Source organism: Thunnus thynnus, chromosome 15 (assembly GCF_963924715.1).
Source record: "Thunnus thynnus chromosome 15, fThuThy2.1, whole genome shotgun sequence".
NCBI lineage: Eukaryota > Metazoa > Chordata > Actinopteri > Scombriformes > Scombridae > Thunnus > Thunnus thynnus.
This window is the reverse complement of record NC_089531.1, coordinates 29,434,799-29,454,568: the sequence shown is the minus strand read 5'-3', so window position 1 is coordinate 29,454,568 and position 19,770 is coordinate 29,434,799. Positions and strand designations below refer to the sequence as shown.

General features: G+C 39.8%; 1 protein-coding gene across 1 annotated transcript in view; it reads left to right on the top strand.

Annotated features, from left to right (window-relative positions):
- The first annotated feature begins 1,048 nt into the window (after nt 1-1,048).
- si:dkey-240h12.4 (death-associated protein kinase 2) overlaps nt 1,049-19,770 on the top strand; it is a 26,819-nt gene continuing 8,097 nt past the window's right edge. The window contains exons 1-8 of the mRNA XM_067611671.1: nt 1,049-1,400; nt 11,556-11,724; nt 15,195-15,416; nt 17,216-17,354; nt 17,461-17,590; nt 18,165-18,213; nt 18,595-18,621; nt 18,872-19,024. Of these exons, the coding sequence (XP_067467772.1) occupies nt 11,663-11,724; nt 15,195-15,416; nt 17,216-17,354; nt 17,461-17,590; nt 18,165-18,213; nt 18,595-18,621; nt 18,872-19,024 (782 nt within the window). The 5' untranslated portion in view covers nt 1,049-1,400; nt 11,556-11,662. The remainder of the gene's footprint in view (nt 1,401-11,555; nt 11,725-15,194; nt 15,417-17,215; nt 17,355-17,460; nt 17,591-18,164; nt 18,214-18,594; nt 18,622-18,871; nt 19,025-19,770) is intronic.

Here is a 19,770-nt window from a genome sequence, read left to right as displayed (position 1 = left end):
AGTGTAGTCAAGGTGAGGCCACACATAGTCAGTGTGATATTTAGAAATAAAATCATCTCAGCATTAGATTTTGCCTTGTAGAGAATGAGTGGATATAATCTATGGCCTGCAGCTGTTAATTTAAAACATCTGTCTCTTTACATCTAAGAGGTGTGTGTGTGTGATTTTTTTCTTATTTAACGCGTGATTAAACAATTATTGAAAGACGTCCCCTAAACCCGATGTCGATGTACAAAGAATAAATCAACTTTAAATAGCACTGTTGACTGACCATTACTGGATCTAGGTTTTAAATTTGTTGCACTGCTGACGGGCTGCAAATAACACACATTCAACATACATATATTTCATTAGCTTTCATCAGGACGGTGCTTTTACCTCATCCTCACCCTGCAGGTGACACTGACAGGTGTATGAACTTTGTTATTCCATCGCTCTTGGCTTTTCAGGTTAAAAGTGGAATTTCCAGTTACCTGCTGTATCTGTTCATTTGGCGCTCAAAAACCTCCAAAACCTGACACAATAAAAAACATGCACAATTCCTTTCTTTGCTGTGTCTATCACAGTGGCAACATAACATATATCTGTTGACAGAATCTGATATTTGAAAGCGTCATTCAGAGTGTCTTGGTGAGATGAAAGGTGAAAGAGATTTAGAAACAGGTCAAAATATCCTTGTTATGTTCTTAGTAACAACCAAAATGCAGTCTGTGAAGATTCTCAGTCATCCAGGTCATAGTACTCGAACGAGGGTTGAATCGACGGTAAGTGGACTTGGTTGTAGACACTTGAAGACCTTTCGCCTCTTATGAAGGGGCTTCTTCAGTTCTAACTAGTGGGGAGTCCCAGGTATTTCACCCCTGTCATAAAGGTCATTGATACCGCTTAGTTACCGTTAGTGCTCCTGACATAATACCTCTCCCACCTCTGCTCACGCTTAAACCGTGACAAGTGTATGTGTCATGTAGTAAAGTGGTTGTCATATAGTGGGTGTGTCGTGTAAATACTGTGAGTCCGCACATAAACCCACTTGCTCTAAACATATATTTACGGTAATTCGGACATGACATCAAGCTGTCATGAAATGTGTGTGTTTTCCGCATTCCCCAACCGCCTTTAAGCCGCTGTGAACCGTGAGCAGATGTTAGCTTTGAGCCACTGTGAGTCGTGAGCCGATAGTTGTGAGCCACTGTGAACTGCAAACCGCTGTGAGCCGCTGTTTAGCTGTGAGCCGTTAGCTGTGAGCCGCTGTGAGCTGTTAGCCGTGAGCCGTTGTGAGCCGTGAAGGGCCGAGCGCACAGCCGCAGAGCACTATCTACCAGGAACACAGCAGCGATACATCCGCGGGACAGACGACGGTTCGTGGGAACGTCCGAGCTGAAAGCCGAACAGTCACACTGGTGAGTACGTTCTGTTTCAAAGGCTGAGCTGTTGATGATACTATTCTACATTCCTTTCGACGGTCAGTGTGCAAACAATTTTTCAGTGTAGAGAAATACGACAAATTCTTCCGTATTTATACTGTCATTAATATCGGAAGGTGCCAGTTTTCACTTCAAACTGTGTCACGTATGGGATTAGAAAGTTTAGCATTACTGCATTTATTTTTTTCTTAAAAACTGTAGGATTTGCCCCCTCATAAACCCTGTCACAACAGGTTAAGATCAAATATGCTGCAGTCCACTTGTAGGGTCAAACATGGACGAAAAAATGAAAGTCTAAGCTCATTTAAACCTGGAGATTTTAATTATTAAAACTAAAAAAGATGACTATTCATTGCTTCTAATTTAGAGACCTGCTATCTTATTGTATGTTGTATTTGCAACTAAAACAATACCCGATAAAAGTTCTTAAAGCCCTATTTTTAACAAGAAAAGAAATCTGTTTATCTTATTTCTTTTCTTTATTTCTGACTTTTCTTTAAACCCTTTAATTCTGGGAAACAACAAAAAACATTTTTTTAGAGACCACAAAAGTCCCAGATTGGTCTGACGTAATGTTGCGCTTCTGGCCAAAAGTGGTCTCTGTAGGACAGCAAAAACTGCAACAAGTCCAACTGCTTCTAAGAGGAAGTGCGCACATATTTGGTACACAGACATGCATGTGTAATGTCAATTATTCCTTCTAATGATTGCTAGAAGCTCACAGTGTCTGCTGGTGTATTGTGAGCAGACTTCCATGTTTAATAAAGCGCCACCTGGACCTCAAAAACACTTCAAATACTTGTCAAAGTTTCGCTGTGCAAATTTATGCATGTTTTGTTTTTTTTATTTTGATACAAAAATGTTTAATTCAGAGCTTTATCTGCATTAGTAAGAGTTATGAAGTATTTACTATTGAGTCACGTGTCTTCGTAATTTTATCTCACTCATGTTGGATATGATCAGAGCATCATCTTTCCTCTCAAGGCCCAGGAGAGATGAGAGTTACTATGTGCCGAGCTGCAACAGTTAGCATGTATGTTCTACAATGCGACTGCATCAGCGACTGTTTGACATGTTAGCGTTAGCATTAGCCTGCTGCAGTGCCTCGATGGAGCAAAGTGCATCATATGGAATTCAAAGTGAATGAGACAAAAATATAAAGACAAAACTATTTCGATAACAAAGCCTTCGTAACTCTTACCAATCCAGATGAAACTCATATCACTTCTAAACTGTTAAAACCTACAACGATGTTCATTCTAAATGGAGAAAATGTCCATCTAGGATATCTGAATAAAATGTTTGTGTATTTAAAATAAAAAACAGGCTCACAACACCACCGTCCGACCAATATTTACTGGGTATGGTTATATATCAGTTATTATCAGGATTATCTTTAAACTAAAATGTATAACAGACGTTGGGTCAGACCAGGGTGTCAGTTTAGAAAGTATAGCATATGAAGATGTTAATCTAGGCATATAGGATGTATAAAGCTGCAGAATGCACACTGCATACATAAACTGTAGCAGAATAGCCAAACAGCCCTGCTGACTATGGTAATATATTTCAGTGTTGCTGGAACGCCCAAGGAGGACAGCCAGTTAATGATCCTGTAACATCCCTAATGTCTGCACAACAGGGTCCAAAATTAACACTCACCATTCGCCCAATGTGGGTAAATTTGTCGAGTAAATTATGGAAACCAGCTGCCACTCTAGCCGGTAGGAAAAAATGAATTTCCTCCTATTGCTGGAGAAAGCTGCTGGTTTGCTGTGTTTGTCAATGAGGGTAGATAACTCTGGTTTACACTAGTAGGTGACAGTAATGCACCTTAACATGAGTTGCCACCCGCCATAAAAAGGAAGAAGATAGTGCTGCACCCCCAGTGACAGCCGTGGAAACATCCACTGATCAGGGTGAGTCAGACAGCAGGAGCAGGAGCGCTGCCTGGAGGAAGAGACGCCTTGCCCGGGCTTGTCTGGCTCCAAGACAACGTTCTATTCTGCCTTCTGCTTAGAAGAGGTGAATTTACAGCTCCAGTAACTTCATACAATATGTCTCTATCTAGTGCAGGTGCAAGGCGTAAAGTGCAGTGTGAGTCCACCGGCGAACTGCTATCTTCCTGCGGTGCACTAAGGTTATTTCCTCGATTGCACTGGTTTGATATCTTGGTGACTCACTCACAGTGGGAGGAAAGGCGCGGTACAGGGTGTGGCGATGCCAATCCAGCAGCGCACTACAATGCTAACGGTGCATACAGAGCAGATTGGATGCAATGATGTAGGCCTGTGTGAAGTTGGATGGACTCTATTCATTTTCTGTGGAGAGCAGGAGATCTGATAGGGCGCGGGGAGTTGACGGACAGTATCTGTATTTCCATAAACACAACTCGACTCCAACTTTATGAAAATGAGTTTGTCCAGAACAATGAACCAGACTCATGAAACTGAATAAAGACTGAATAAAGATTAATAAGTGATTCTTACCAGGTTCTGTCATCCACAACAGCTAGCACCCATCAGCTAAGGCTAGTCATCGCACGTTTAGAATATTAAATTAATGATTTAAATATATATTTTTGGGGCATCAGAAAATGTTTTGAGTTCCATGGCTGAGAGAGAATGTCATAAGTAACATTGTTAACACTGAGCTGCAAAAATACAAAACTGTAATAATGCACCTTTAAAATATCAATTTTACAAGCGCACACTCAAAGTGAGCCACCTGTTAACGACACCGCTAACAGCAAAAACAGTAATGACTAGGTGGCTAATGTTAGGCTACTTACATGCTGCAGATGATAAGTCATGTTGACGTGGAGGAGTGACAGGCGGATCTTTGCATGCAGAGTTTGTCACTTTCTCGGGGTTGTCCTTTAACTTTACATGTTCAGAATGATCCCACGCTCTGGATGATTTCCTGACCGACAGAGCCTCATAACTTTTTGGCTGGACCACAGGGACCATCACTCACATCGGCCAGATGTTGCCTCTGTCCGTTGTTTCAAAATAAAAGCCCTCTACTGTGTTCAACCAACAGCAAACTGTTGCAATATAACCACAGAAACCTCTGTGCTTCTATGCACATCTAACTTATTGGTTATGAATAATGATTCTGTACAGTTTTTAATGTCTGGCCAAACTGTTGCCTGCAGCGTTGCATTTTTTATTTACAACACATGTAGATGAGCAACATGTTACACTTTATACAAGTGTGTCATTTAAAAAAAAGCCACAGTCATTACTAGGATCACCAGCATGTCGCAACATGAACCACTTCCTCACCAAACTGTCAGCAGTTTATTTTGCATGTAAAATAGTCAAATCAAATAGATTTCAACTTTAAAAATCAATTCAGAAATAAAAAAATACAACATGCAAAATACTAAACTAGCTTTTAAATGATACTTTCATTTACATTTCACTAGAGAGGTATTTAAATGTCTCATGGTTTTTGATCATTGTGATGCTGAGTTAAATCATGAACTATTATGCATGGAACACATGCTGATTTATGGTGGACTTAAAGAGTCATCATCTGCTCTTGGGAGTATATTTCAGCTGCTGTATTCATATTTGAAACTTTTTACATCCCAGACAGCAACAAGTTCCCTCCGAGGAAAACAGGATTCCCATTCTGTCAGTGCGTGTTTAAAGGGAAAAGCTGTGTGTGTGTCAACCTGTGTGTCAGGTTATGTGAGCAATGAATGAGAAAGACAGTGAGAGCTGCAGGTGTGAGACTGGTCGGGCTTGTATGTGGTCAGGATTAGTAAAAGAGAGACAGAGAATGGAGGTGTTGTTTCGGTAAAGGTGGAGATTGACTAAGAAAGAAATGAAGAAAGGGTAAAAACAAAAAAGAGAAGAGGGAAAGAAAGAAATACAGGAAGTAAGAAAGGAAAGAAAATGAACAGGAAGAAGGAGATAAAGAGGGGAAAAGAGAAGAGTGAATGGAGGGACACGGGATCATCCTTCAGTCTCACTGCCTGTAGAGATTGTGTTGATGCAGTATTGTGACGCTGCACGCTGTCAAACCACATCACTGCTCTGTAGAAAGCTAAAGGTCTCTGAAAATGGACTTCTGATAATCTTGTGTTCATTTTTAGCATACAGAGAACAGTTGAAACAATACTTGTGTGAAAGTCTTTGTGGGAGAAGTAGTCAGCAGGTCATCAGTCAAGCAGTGGGCAGTTAGAGAATTCACTTTCACACCGATCTGAGAGTTTCACTTTGCTTTTGCAATGTCATGAATAAAGAAGTGAAAAAACATTTTCTTGTTTTAACAAGATACTTTTCATGTCATAATGATGTTTTTCACTACATATGTATTACTGCTGCTTCAGTCACAACATAATATAACTTCAACTTGTTTGAATAATATACATCAGTGTTGCTATTACACAACATGAAGGTATCTCGTTAAACAAGAAATGCTTCTCATTATAACAACATACTGACTGATGTCATTAAAGCAAGACACATTCCTTGTTATACTATATGTTGCTATGATCTCATATATATATATATATATATATACTCTAAAAAGAGTCAGTCAGTGTCAAAGAGACACATTCTCCAGACACGTGGCAGGATGTTTTTATGTTTTATGGTTATAGACTGCTGTTGGATTGTTCTGTTATTTTACTAATGGTGTGCAGATCTGGAGTCAGATTGCATCCCAGATAACAAAGTGAATGTAGCCCAGTTCAGGGCCACACCCGACACTTTCATTACTTTCATCCGGCTCTTATATCGCATGGAACGATAGTACTTGGGTGGTTCGCTTTTGTTTCCCAGATCTGGGCCACAAGCAAGCAATATGTTAACCAAGAACAAACCAGATAAACCAGAAGTGGCCCTCATCCAGAATAAACATATCTGAGAGCACCACTTCTTTACCAAAATAGGCCCACATTTGATTTGGGATATTTGGGCCATGTTTGTTATTTTACATGTGGGCTATTTCAGGCTCACATTACGTTTGTCCAGACTAGAAGAAGGCTAGCAGTGCTGCATTATTGCCTGAAGTGGCCCCTCTTCTGTATGCTATCTGGGATCAGTGATTGACAGCTCCCCTACTGACAGCACTACTTTACATCAGGAAAAAAGTTGCCTTTAAATGTGCATTTAGTTCAGCAGCTGGTCTCTCATCAGCATCACAATGTCCCACTTTATTTATGTTTAGTAATGGTTCAGTATAACATAATACACAATATAATGAGCAGCAGAGCCTGAAACAATGTTAAATATTGCTTATTCTTTTCTGTCAACAGTCAGAAAAACCATGAAGTACTGAATTTATTATGATAGACATCAGATTACCAGCTGCCAGTAAAGCCACACACCAGGAAACCACTAGGAACTTTATTTATATAACACTTCAAAACACACTTAGAAAGTGCTTTATAATAAAAACAGAACACATTAGAAGACACAGGGATTAAAACAAACTAAACAAAGAGGAAACAGTTTGCAGCCCTGATCTCAGGCAGGTCATTCTAACTGCAACGGTTCCATCCCCTGTGAGTCTGAGTCTGGACGTTGGAACAATGAGAAAAGAGGCATCTGAGGATCTCAGGGAGCAAGAGGTGACATAGGGCAATAAAAGCTCCTTTATAAGTAATCTATAAATAAATTCAAAGAGCAACAGGTAGCCAGTGTAGGGAAGCCAGCAATGGCAACATGTGATCATGTTTCCTTCTCCCACTTAAAAGTCTGGCAGCAGAGTTTTGAACGAGCCGGAGGTGGGAGAGAGATTTTTCACTGATGCCAGAGAGCAGGGGACTACAATAGTCCAGTCAGCTGCTAATGAAGGATAACAGTTTCCAGAGTTTGAGCAGACAGAAATGATCTAATCCTTGAAATGTTTCTGAGATAGAAGAAGAATACGAGGAGAATATAAGATCAGATGTCCTGTCAGTCATGACATGACCTATATCATGATATTGTCACAATTAGCTTGACAACAATAAATGTCTTATTCAGTGATGCTGACTCACTTCTGATGTCTTTGTCCTGACTGGTTTGGCTTTAAAAGAGAGCATTCATTGTCAGACTCATTCTCTCCAAATGAAGGTATGTAAACAGCAAGGCTGAGAGTTCAATGATAAACATCTTTCTCACTGTATCTAGTCGTGTTTGTAGTGACATTGCTATGATCAGGTTTTATTCTTTATCATCTGAACATGTGTGAAAGATTCTCCAGAGATGACAGTAAATGTTCTAGACATGATTGCTGGACAGGTTAAAAGCACATTTCTGTCATACTTGATCATGTAGGGAAGTCTCACATATAGAGGGAAGTAGGTTGCATACAGCGGATGTCATCCTTTTAAGGTGCTGAGAGTTGTCGGTCAGGATGTGTTATCAGAGAGGGAACATGTATGGACATGGGGTAACATGTATGGACATGTATGAATTCCTATCTGACAGATTTCTAAGAGGTGATTCTCAGAATAGAAAATGTCCTGACAATAGTTGGAATAATGCAAATGTTTTATCAATACATAGATAATACACTGTATAGATGACTAGAGGAGGGGGCTTTTGATGAGATAAGTTATTGTGTTGCAGCCAGTATGAAACAATCCTCAGGTTTAGAACCAGCAGTAGAGCATTAAATTAGGAAGTGCTACACCCACATGTCACCAGGGCTTCAGTAGAAGCAGCTGATGTCTTTAGAGACCTCCCTCTTCCACAGAAAGGCTTGTCTTAAACCAGTAAGTCTTGTTAAAAAAATGTGCAGGAGAAAAATACATTTTAAAAGAATGTAAAGATGGTGGAAAGAACTGTGTTCAACCTGTTGAATTGGTACTGATGAGGAAATGTGTCGCAATGACCGATGATCACACTCAAAGAGTTAACAGAAGAAGTGAGTTGACTGATAAAGTGTTAAACTTAGTGCTAACCTCCACCCTTGTATGTCAAGTATAACAGTAAATGATGTAACGGAAAGTTGTTGTCAGGCGTTTCAGTTCACTTTTACCTAGATTCATTTTCCATCCTGACACACAGGGGACATGTAGAGCAGAGGGCGAGGGCTTCAATGACTGGATATCCAATAGCAGGATGTGTCCATCAACAGAATAATCAGCACTTCATTTGTTCATGCAGAAATGATAAACTATCTCTAGTTCCAGTTTCTCCAATATGAAGATGTGGTGCTTTTCTTTCTTATGTAATCATCTGCTAAATGTTTTTGAGCAGAGAAAACAAGCTGTATGAAGATGAGATAGGCTTTTGGAAGTGGTGAGGAGATATTTGCACATCCAGCTATCTCAGATGCAGGTGTGTTGGAAAGAATCACTTGAAAGAAAAAAAAGATCCTGCACACTGCTCTGCTCAGCATCACAGTTTATTCATCATACTAACATTTCAGCCCCTCTGGACCTTCTTCAAGAGTATTTTGTTAAGTTGTGATCGGCATTTTATAGACTAAATGATCAGACTCATCAGATTGATAATGAAAATAATGATCATTTGTCCTGATCCAGAGAGACAGGAGCTTTGAGAGTGGGCTGGTAGAGGCTGGATGTTCAGTTCTAATAGATCATGTTTGATCAGGAAGGCTAATGGATGGAAGAACTGTTCTCAAGCACATGGCAGGATGGACAATCTAGGCCAGTTGTTCCCAATCCATTGCTCCCCCATGCACTTCAACACAGTTTTTCATTGTAACTTCCATCCTGGAGAAAGAATGTCCTTCTGTGGATTTATTATTTAGAACATCTCAGGTGCTTCTTCATGTAATCCCAGATTGACTCCATGATATTGAGATCAGGACTCTGCTGGAGCCATATCATACCATCTGTTGCAGGACTCATCATTCTTCTTATTGCTGAGAATAGTTCTTAATGACTCTAGCTGTATGCTCGGGGTCATTGTCATGTCAGACACCTCCCTGATGGTATTGCATAATGGATAAGAATCTAAACATCTGGGGTGCCTAAAGCTTTTGCACAGTACTGTATATTCTAAATCTTTCAGAAAATAATGTTTCCGTGAGCTAGGGAGGGAATGAAAAGCAGTAATGGTGAGAACAAAGGCGTGAATCAGATAAATAAAAGGCTTTCTGGTTGTTGATTTCTGATTTATGTTCTAAAGCACAAATAAACACACCCACACCTCCACTCAGCCCTGCAGGAAGGTGCTGCATTGCTGGATTTGTGTGAATACAGAGCTTCATCCTGTCTGCTGTGGCCTTCCTTCCCTCGGTCAACAGACACACAGACCTGCAGCTCTTTAATCATCCATGACACAGAGACAGAGAGCAAAGTGGAACAGAGGACTGGTCGCTACGCTACGAGTCCCCACCTCACATCCTGCATGTTGTTATTGGCTGGGGGCTACACACCCACTGCCCAAATGGGTGATGACCAGAAATGTCTGGAACACAGCAAAAGATTTTTTTAAATTCTTCAGCTGTTGAATTTGAGGGATTTGACGATATGATTCTGTCTTAACTGGTGTAATTTACTCACTTCTGTCCGCATGCTTACAGAGATTACCCGTAGAAATGTGAAGTCACATGATCAGACGTGATTACATGTTTAGTTCATTCATTTTGGCCACAATAAGCAGAGTGGATGTGTAACAATGACTGAGCACTTCAACAAAATACTAGTTTAGAAAACAGACTCTGGGGTAAAAATATAGCACATTAATCCTCTCTCACTAATCCAATTCAATTCATTTCAACTATATTTATCCCTGTAAGGGTAATTGTATGCAGATCCCTTCCTAGTCTGTCTGTCAGTTGCTTTGCCATCAATCAGAAACCTCTTTGCACAGCCGCTGGCAGCTGCTGGCACCCATTTCCTCCTAAAGTGCAGACTTTACTCTTCTAAGCTTCTCCACTACTGCGACATAAAAAAGCAAAAAGCATCCTAGACACTCTGCTCTGCCTAAAGGAACGGACCTGAACCAGAACACATCTGCATCTGCACAGCTGAATACTGAAGAGAAGCAAAATCCTGTAGTATATATGAGTAAACTTCTAGTTATATAAAATCACAGTAGTTTTAGTGTAAAGTTAATAAAATGCTATATTTATCTGAAACAAAGCAATGTCTGAGGCGTAACTATTGATGGTGATGTAAACAGAAGAATGGCAGGAGTGACCTTCACATCATGTAAAGTCACAGTGTTTGTAAAGTCAGATTACACTAGATACCATATCTGTATTAATATGTAACACAATGTAAGATAAGGACCCACAGCTGGCAGGAATAAGTCACAGGTCACATAAGGTCGTAGTGTGTAGTGACAGGTGGAATATCACAACTTTACCCATGTTCTCTCCAATCAACATGAAACTAAACAGTATCTGGGAAATATGCATAGTGTCAATATGAGTCACGTCTTTCAGTGTGGAAACAGTTTATCAGCTGTATCTTAATGTAACCTCTTGCTTTTAGATATAGTGAACATCAACCTTTCACGTTTCACGTTCTATATCTCTACTAAATGACTGCTGAGTGAACTCGATCATTTCAGATCCATGTGTTATCTATACTGTACTCAGGGTCTGAAATCAACACATACCAACTGTCAAATGCGGGTAGATGTGTCTGAACAGTGGTCTGAGTTAAAGAAGTGCCAGCCACAGACCATCTCCAGTGCTCCTAGTTTCACGGCACTGTTCACCATAGCGGACATCAGCTACTCCACATCACAGCTCTCTGCTAAACTGTCTCTTGCCGCTAGCCTGGTGCTAGCTACCATTAATTAACTAGCTATCATGTGGCAACATTTACAAGGAGTTAGTATAAGTGACACAAAAAGCCAATTTATTACTTTGCTTGGCTGGTGGATTTTTTGGATCTACCAGTCCTGTTGGCAGGTGAGACAAAAAGTTAATTTCAGACCCTGACTGTAGTCAAAATGTGTTTAGTAAAAAAAAAGTAAAAGACTTGGATCAGGGTCACAGGCAGGACACTCTTAATTGGAAAACACCTGTGATACAATGAGGACAGATGTTAGATCTGACAGACTCTCTGGGCACATTATTGGGTTCTGTTATAAATAGTTGACTAGCAGCTGACTGTGTGTACAGTCAGCTGTACACACTGTGTTATCTCTTTTCTACTGTTAACATACATCTTATTCTGTGGTATGTGTTACTCATACTCAGGGCCATCCGGTCGAGTTTGGAGGATCATGAACCACTTGAAGTTGACTGCTAAATAGCCGGGAGTGGACTAACGAAGGACCGGAGGGATCGAGGTGAAACTAATCAACATGGCGGTGTTCAAGCCTGAAAATGTGGCAGACTTCTATGAGATCGGGGAAGTTCTGGGAAGGTATAGATATAACTGATTATTTCAATATCTACTGTAACAGTGTTCACCACAATGCGAAAGGTATTATGACATTTAAAGATGTTATTGTTGTGTTTCCTCTGTACAGCAGCACATTAGATATGAAATGAAACAATGACTATGAAGGTCAAGTGTTGATTTCAGCTTTAGTTTGAATGTGTTTCCATCTGTGGGTCATATGTGGCTCATATGATAAAAAGCATAGACTGATAAACTGTGTGCACAGTTATTAAACTTTAACGGGAAAAAACTTATTTGGAAGAGTCTTCAGTTGAGATGCATCAAGACTTCTCATATGGATGTCTGACCTTCAAAATAAAATAATTAAAACATTAAAATACTTTGATGGATTAGTCTACAGGGTTGTTTTCTAACAACAGTCAGGAGCCCAAATGAAAACTGAAAGAGGTTTTTCTTTCTGTAATCATTCCTCCGTTTCATGATGACCATTTAAAGATCTCTTCACGATGCACTTCCTCTAGATGTTCACCAAAAAATTATCACATTATCCCCCGTTTGAGCTTCTCCTCTCAAGCTAAACCCAGACAGTAACAGTATTTTAGTGAACAGGTGAGTGGACACTATGTGTGTCAACAAGTAAACAACCCGTAACCATGGTAAATTGGACACAACAAAGATGCTATTACCTCAAAATGCTTAGATGACATAGAAATTGAAAATACATGATACATTTAGACTAAAATTTGACTAAAACTAATATACATTTTTGTCAAAAAACTAAAATTAAGTCAAAATCAGGTGCCAAATGAGTAAATGATGTGATCTGTAGTCTTCATACCCATTAAATAAAAGCACAAATGAATAGTTCATATCAGTTAAATAGTGAGAATAGTATAAGATGCGTCCTGTATGCTGCACATATTAAGTCCCTTTCAGATATGTAGCTCATTATATAAATCTGATGAGGTCATATCAGTTACACTAAGAAAGTCTGAACTAAAAAATGCCATGAGATGAACATAAAGGTCAAATAAACAGCGAGAGATTAAACGCTCGGCTTGTTTGCATGAAGATGACTGTAATACATTTCACATGCACGTATCATCTCCTGTGTCAAAGAAAATGAAAATCAGTTCAATAAAGTATGACACATTGTGAAAGAAACATTTTTATATCATTGAGGAAATTCAGCTTGTATCGGGTGAGTGGGGGAGAAGTAGTTACACAGTAATAATGAGACCAGCTGTATCACTTCTTTCACTTTCTAATTCCATCCATGTCAGCTGCCAGCACAAATTAATATCCAGAAAAACACTGCAGATAAAGCATGCAAGTCAACAGGAATGAAATGAGGTTCACAATTGAAGGTCTTGTTAACGTTCACTAGCAGAGAAGGGCGAGTGTCCTCGGCACTCATGATGGACTCTTTCTCTTTCATATCATCACACGTGTTTTAGTAGTGATACCGCTTCCTCTTGTACACCAGGCACCAAATATCACATGAGCATTGTGGCACTTTCTTTACTAAATGCCCTGTCAAGTGTGAATTTATGTCACCTACGTATATCTGAGTGACAAAAAGGAAGTCGGCAATTTTATATAGTCCATGCCTGAAAAGAGCTTTGAACTCACGGAGCAGTGACTGAGCTCTTGGATTGTTAACCAACCCCTTAAAGCTGGAGTGCAGCACACCCCGAATTACACGCACACTGAGAGGGCCGGTAAAAACGGATATGTTTTGACGGTTCACCGGCCTGCTGGGATTTGTCCCAGTATTCCAGTTGCGGCTGTAAAACGGTGGATGACTTAATTTTGAGCCTCACACAACCCCTGCAGAATGACTCGTCTCACTATCAGAATTTAAGTCCGATAACATTTGGAAAGTCTAGAAGAGCCGCACGATTAACGTCCAAACAGCCAGCCAGACATGAGATTTAAAACCTCTGTATACTGTGAAATACAGAGAGATTTATCTGGCGGTTATAGGCTTAATCAGCGTTGTGTGAACACATCTGGGGCTTGAATGTAACAGACATTCATTGACGTGTTAAAGTTCCACACTGTAGGTTTAACATCCAGTTTTTCCTTTCATAGTAATTTTACGTGTGTTAAAAACATCCTATTCAATACGAGATAAATCAAACAAATGAAATGAAATACAATACACATTGTTATTTCCTTTTTATGCTTGAGTTCACTGTGTCATTTCAGTGGTAAACATGTTACAGTAGTAGTGTCACACCTGTCTGCTGTCAGCTGCGGTGGCAGCAGGGTGGACCTTTCACACCTAGTTGAGTTGGGTTGTAAAGCTACACTGGAAGTGTTAACCAAACACTTTCAAGGTCTGTTTATACAAGGTGTTATTAACATTATTAACACTATCTACAAATGTTGAGCTGCTATACAGCCGGCAGCTATGATAGCCTTTCACATTAAAACAGCTTCCTGTGGGCCAGCTGTCCAGAGGGACTCTACTACTGACTGCTCATTCAGTTACATATGTGACTGCAGTCAGCTGTACAAACACACACATAGAAGGATCTATTCTTGGCTTAATTCTTGGTAAGTGTCTTACCGCTACCTTGCTGTTGTTAGCTTCCGGTAAACAATGATTGGTTTATATTGTTGGTTCAAGATGTTTTTCATGGTTGCGCCGTTCCATCAAATGGAAATACCCTACATGTCTAGTTCATTATTATAGATACATTTCCCCAAAATTCAGACACATTTGGTATCTTTGGAAACTTTTGGATCTCCACTAGAATTTGAAATAAAGTTTTGTGGGATTGAACAATGTTTGTCTGCACAATGTAAGTTTATAATGCATAAATGATCAAATAAAGTACAGGCCAGCTAAGGTATTGTGATGAAATCTGTGGTCTCACCACACATTCTCTTTTCTTGATGTATTTAGAAATCTTAACACTTTAACAGTTTATGTGTGGGAAATGGTGTATATGTGGTTTTTGTGCACACACATTATTTCTACATCTGACCCCAGATATGCATTCAAGAAATCTTGCTGTTCAGGACAATGAACATGATTTCAGCAACCATTGTCCAAAACTTGAGGGACAAAATGTAAAGACTTTTCATTGTTAGGGATGTGAAGACCCTTACAACTAAAGCTTAAAGTGAGCACTTCATCCTCAGGTTCACCTCAGATCCTAGAGGCTGCAGTACCAGACAATAGAAGTGCTGTTGATTTCCAAACATAGACAGAATTGTGTGTTTATTATTTCTTTTGTTCAAATATGGTCATGGAAATGCAGCTGCAGTGGTGGATTGATGGGAATTTCTGATGTAAAGATGCATGTTTAGTCATATAGTTTTAAAAAATGACTTTTTAAATTAGAGTTGAGACTTCACAGCAGGTGGTGGGTCTGCTCAGAGTCTTTTTTTTCTGAATTTGAATTGAATATGAAAACAACACATTCTTGCTGTATCTGGACGTTGGTGTAAACTGTGAATTATGCTCTCTCTCCATCCAGTGGGCATTTTGGTCAGGTTAAAAAGGTCCGTGAGTTGTCCACTGGGACATACTGGGCAGGCAAGTTCCTGAAGATTCGGAAGAGCTCGTGCAGCCGTCTGGGCCTGGAAAGGAGCAGCGTGGAGCGGGAGGTGGAGGTCCTCCACTCTGTACAACACCCAAACATCGTGGCTCTCAAAGATGTTTTTGAGAGTCGATCTGAGGTGGTGCTCATTCTGGAGATGTGAGTTGACAAGGAATACTATGAGCTATTTAATGTCCTACAGTGTACTGTCAGCCAGGCAGTCCAGTCCATGTGGTCACCACCACAGAAACAGCAACATCCCCCTCAGCTTCCCTATTCATATTTTAACCACAATAACCACATCGAACTGGTGCAACTGCTTTGAACTTTAATGAAAGAGGTAAAGCATAAAGAGTCTAAGTCCGACATAGACATTTAATACCTCAACAGAACATTATTTTTACAATGTGCACAGATACACACATCAGAAGTGAAAACTCTATAAGCTTTATCAAAAAGGGAAGTTTTAAGCCTACTCTGAAATGTAGAGAGGGTGTCTGCCTCCTGGACCAAAACTGGGAGATGGTTCCACAGGAGAGGAGCCTGATAGCTGAAGGTTCTGCCTCCCATTCTACTCTCTGGACTCTCTGCTTTCACTACATCACAGCCTGATGAGGACAGAGACCAAACATGATGCATACCTGGTGCAGCAGTTAAGATTCATTTAGATCAATTCCACAGATCTACACATTTTTCAACTTTTTATTTTATTATGGATGTACTGTGTGGTGGTGGTGCAACAGGTATGTAGGCTGTATACAGGATTCACAATCAGGCTCCAAACAGTTGTGCTAATGACATGTTCACCAGCCAAATCTGCCTTTTCTAGCTTCTACTTCTGAAACTAGTGTTTGCATTTCACTCGCAGTAAAGTTTTCCTACATTTTTACCATCACAGCCCCTCTTTGCAGTGAGTGACAGCTCTCTCCACTGCTGCACCGCTCCAACAGAGCTTTCCTTATATGGAGAAATGGGGATGTGGTTGTATACTAATTACCGATAGCTGGCACACGCCTGTCAATTTAGAATGATTGTGATTCACTAACATACACACGGTGGTAAGAACAAAATTGGCCGGTGCACACCTGTCATGAATCTGATGGTAATTTTGTGTGCACACTTACTTTGTGTGCAAAGTAAGAACATTTCTACGCACATATTAGTGAATTAGGCCCAAGGTGTTTCTCAAACAGACATATTGGTCCTACCTTTATAATGAGAAGGGACTGGTGTCATTTGTGTATGGCAATCATTTTCCTATAGTCCTTTACACAATGGGCAAGAACATTTTCATATTCTTATCCTAAAAAGTTTTATTCACAAAAATGTTACCAGAGGGTAAAAACAAGAATTTCACACAACAGCACATCAAGTCATGCTGTCAGAAATCAGCAGACAAAAACATCAAATTCAGGAGTGTCAGTAGTAAAGGACAGTTATAAAATATGAATCCATCCGAGCAGCACTGTACTGAGAGAAATGAAGAGGAAATGCTTTGACATGAAGTTAGATACTAAAAATGTCTTTCTAAAGCAAAATGCTCCATGACTAATATGAGAGGTGGTCATGTGACAGTTGCAGAGATATTAGAGGAGAGAATATGATGATAGATAAGATGATACTGAACAGACCTGTAGAAACACCTTGAGGCAGCTGTTAGAGTCAGAGAAGTTTCCTAGCAACTTCTACCTTTCAGTAGTTGCTAGGAAACTTAATAATAATTAAAAAAATAATAAAAAATAATATAATAGTGATGATATGGTGAAGAGAATATTAAGTTTGTTTTAGTTATATTTTTGTTGATTTTGGTATCATATTAAACTCTAAATGTATTCAGATGCACACTCTGCTTCCCTGTGCAGTGAGTGATTATTAGCAACACACATCACTCACTACTGTTGTATCATCTTGTAATGTGTTTTGCTGCCTTGTCCATGACCTTCTGTTCGACATTTCAGCGTCAGTGGAGGGGAGTTGTTCGACTTCATTGCTGAGAAGGAGAACCTGTTGGAGAGTGAGGCCATTGAGTTCATGAAGCAGATCCTGGAGGGACTGGGATTCATGCACAGCAAGAACATTGCCCACTTTGACCTGAAGGTAACAGTACTCTAACCTAAATGACATCCCTTGCTTACTGAACTGTCAACTTCAATTACATTATCTAAATGCTGCTGCCATAATGACGTCTAATCTCTCTATTCAGCCAGAAAACATCATGTTGTCAGACAAAGTGTCTCCAAACCCCAACATCAAACTCATCGACTTTGGCCTGGCTCACCGTTTTCACCAGGGGGAGGAGTACAGGAGCACAAGCGGCACCCCACAATACATCGGTGAGGATTTCTTGTTTTTTACATACATTCAATATATTTATATAATTTGTAAGTATAATTATATTTAGAAGTTGGACTAAGAAATACATTGTATATAGTCTAAATCCAAGGAGGTTTGAGGGCAACTGGACTTCTCATCCAAGGGGCTTCTTCAGTTCTGACTGACTGGTGGGGAGTCCCAGGTATTTAACCTCTGTGGGGTTGTTATCAAGGTCATTGATACCACTTGGTTGGTTAGTGCTCCTGGCTGTTGTAACAACAGTCATCAAGAGTTGTCATCTGAGGTCAAGTATAAATGACAGTCATTGGAGTTGTCACATAAGGTCAAATGTGAATGCCCTAGGAAGGGATGAAAGGACAGCATCGTATAGGTGGTGTCATAGACCTGCTCCTCTGTTGAAGGATGGTTTGTCGACTTTGACGTAGATATCCTCCTTCACTCCTTCGTCTGTCCTCCCCATCCAAAATATGTACGTTGTTGTCCTCGAAAAAGTAAGGTACACTCTTTAGAGGTTGTCTGTCAGAGCAGATTGAGTCAGTTCTCTCTCTCTCTCTCTCTCTCTCTCTCTTTCAGCCCCTGAGGCGATCAACTCTGAACCTCTGAGCACAGCAGCAGATATGTGGTGAGCAATCTACTCTGACTCTGTATACACACAGTGGATTCTGCAGCGGATTGCACATTTTCATATCTACAACAGAAACTTATAATTCATCATTGCACACACATTGATTTCCAAAGCATATTTTGCTTATCTCGTCACTGTTTTCTCTCTCTGTGTGGGAGAGTAAATTCTTCTGCTAGTGGTGTGTTTGGGCCTGTTCTGAGTCCCACTCACTGCACTAGATCTCATTCCAGGTGTTAAGACTCTTGGTCTGTTTAAACATCTGAGTATAACAATCACACCCAATGACTGGGAAATGTCCAGTCAACTAAATACTCTTTCACTCATGTTTGTCATACAGTTTAAACCACACCACATGTCTTGTGTTTCTTCTTCCCCCAGGAGCATTGGAGTTATTACCTACATACTGTAAGTTGGAAGTGTTTGTGGCATGTGAGTACAGTAGACATTAAATGTGTTGTTTCATACATTTAATGATCAGAGGGCTTGTATGGAAACAACTACTGTCTGACACTATTTGATACTATGTGAAACAGATTTAAGGTATGGACTGATGGTGTTGGACTGACTAAAAGAGTGATCTGTACGGATGAGTTGAGATGTGGACATACTGACTCATAGCACTCATAGTCTCACTCTTGTTGTGGACTCTCCTCAGATTGAGCGGTTTGTCACCATTCCAAGGTGACACTGATGAAGAGACTCTGAAGAACATCATCGCCCTGAAGTACGAGTTTGAGGATCAGTATTTCAGTATGACCAGTGACATGGCTAAAGATTTCATCCAGAAACTCTTGATGAAAAATCCCAGGTATGTAGTATAGGTCCAGATGTAATAAAGGCTGGGCTTTTGGGAGTGTGGTTTGGGTCGGGAGATATGGAGATGATTTCAGTCAAAGAATCAGGATAGGAGAGAAGATCCATAGTTCAGGGGATTTATTGTAGACAGTGCAGTAGACATACATATGCCATGGAGGGACACTTATTATGTTGAATAAGTGTGTTTGTGGTCTAGAACATAGAAAATAACAATATATATAAGAACATAACTGAATTAACACTCTTTCAAAGCAATAAAGCTATTTACTGCAGCTCTTTCAATCTAAATCAAAGGCAAATATAATTCTCAAGCTAAGCAGGTAATTTGTAAAAGTAGGAAAAACTCCCTTTGGCCATACTAAATTAAGAGAATTTAAATCACTAAACATATTTAAAGATACCACAACATGCAGTACCCTCCATGCTAACTGGGTAATGAAGAGCTAATTAAGGCAAAAACAATAAAGCAAACTACAAACAGGCCTAAAGAACCAAACCATAAATGCTGCATGACAACACCAACCTTCATAGCAGTCTGCACAAGATGAGTAAACTTGGATTTTAATTGAGCTACTATTGTACTGCTGTTGACTAGCTTATATCTTGAAATGTGTAGATCGATTGATTGATTCATTTGTTTATGTAAAGGTCCAGTTTGTAAGATTTAGTGGCATCTAGAGTAACAGACTTGTCAAAAATGGAATATAATGTTCATAAGTATGTTTTAATTAGTGTATA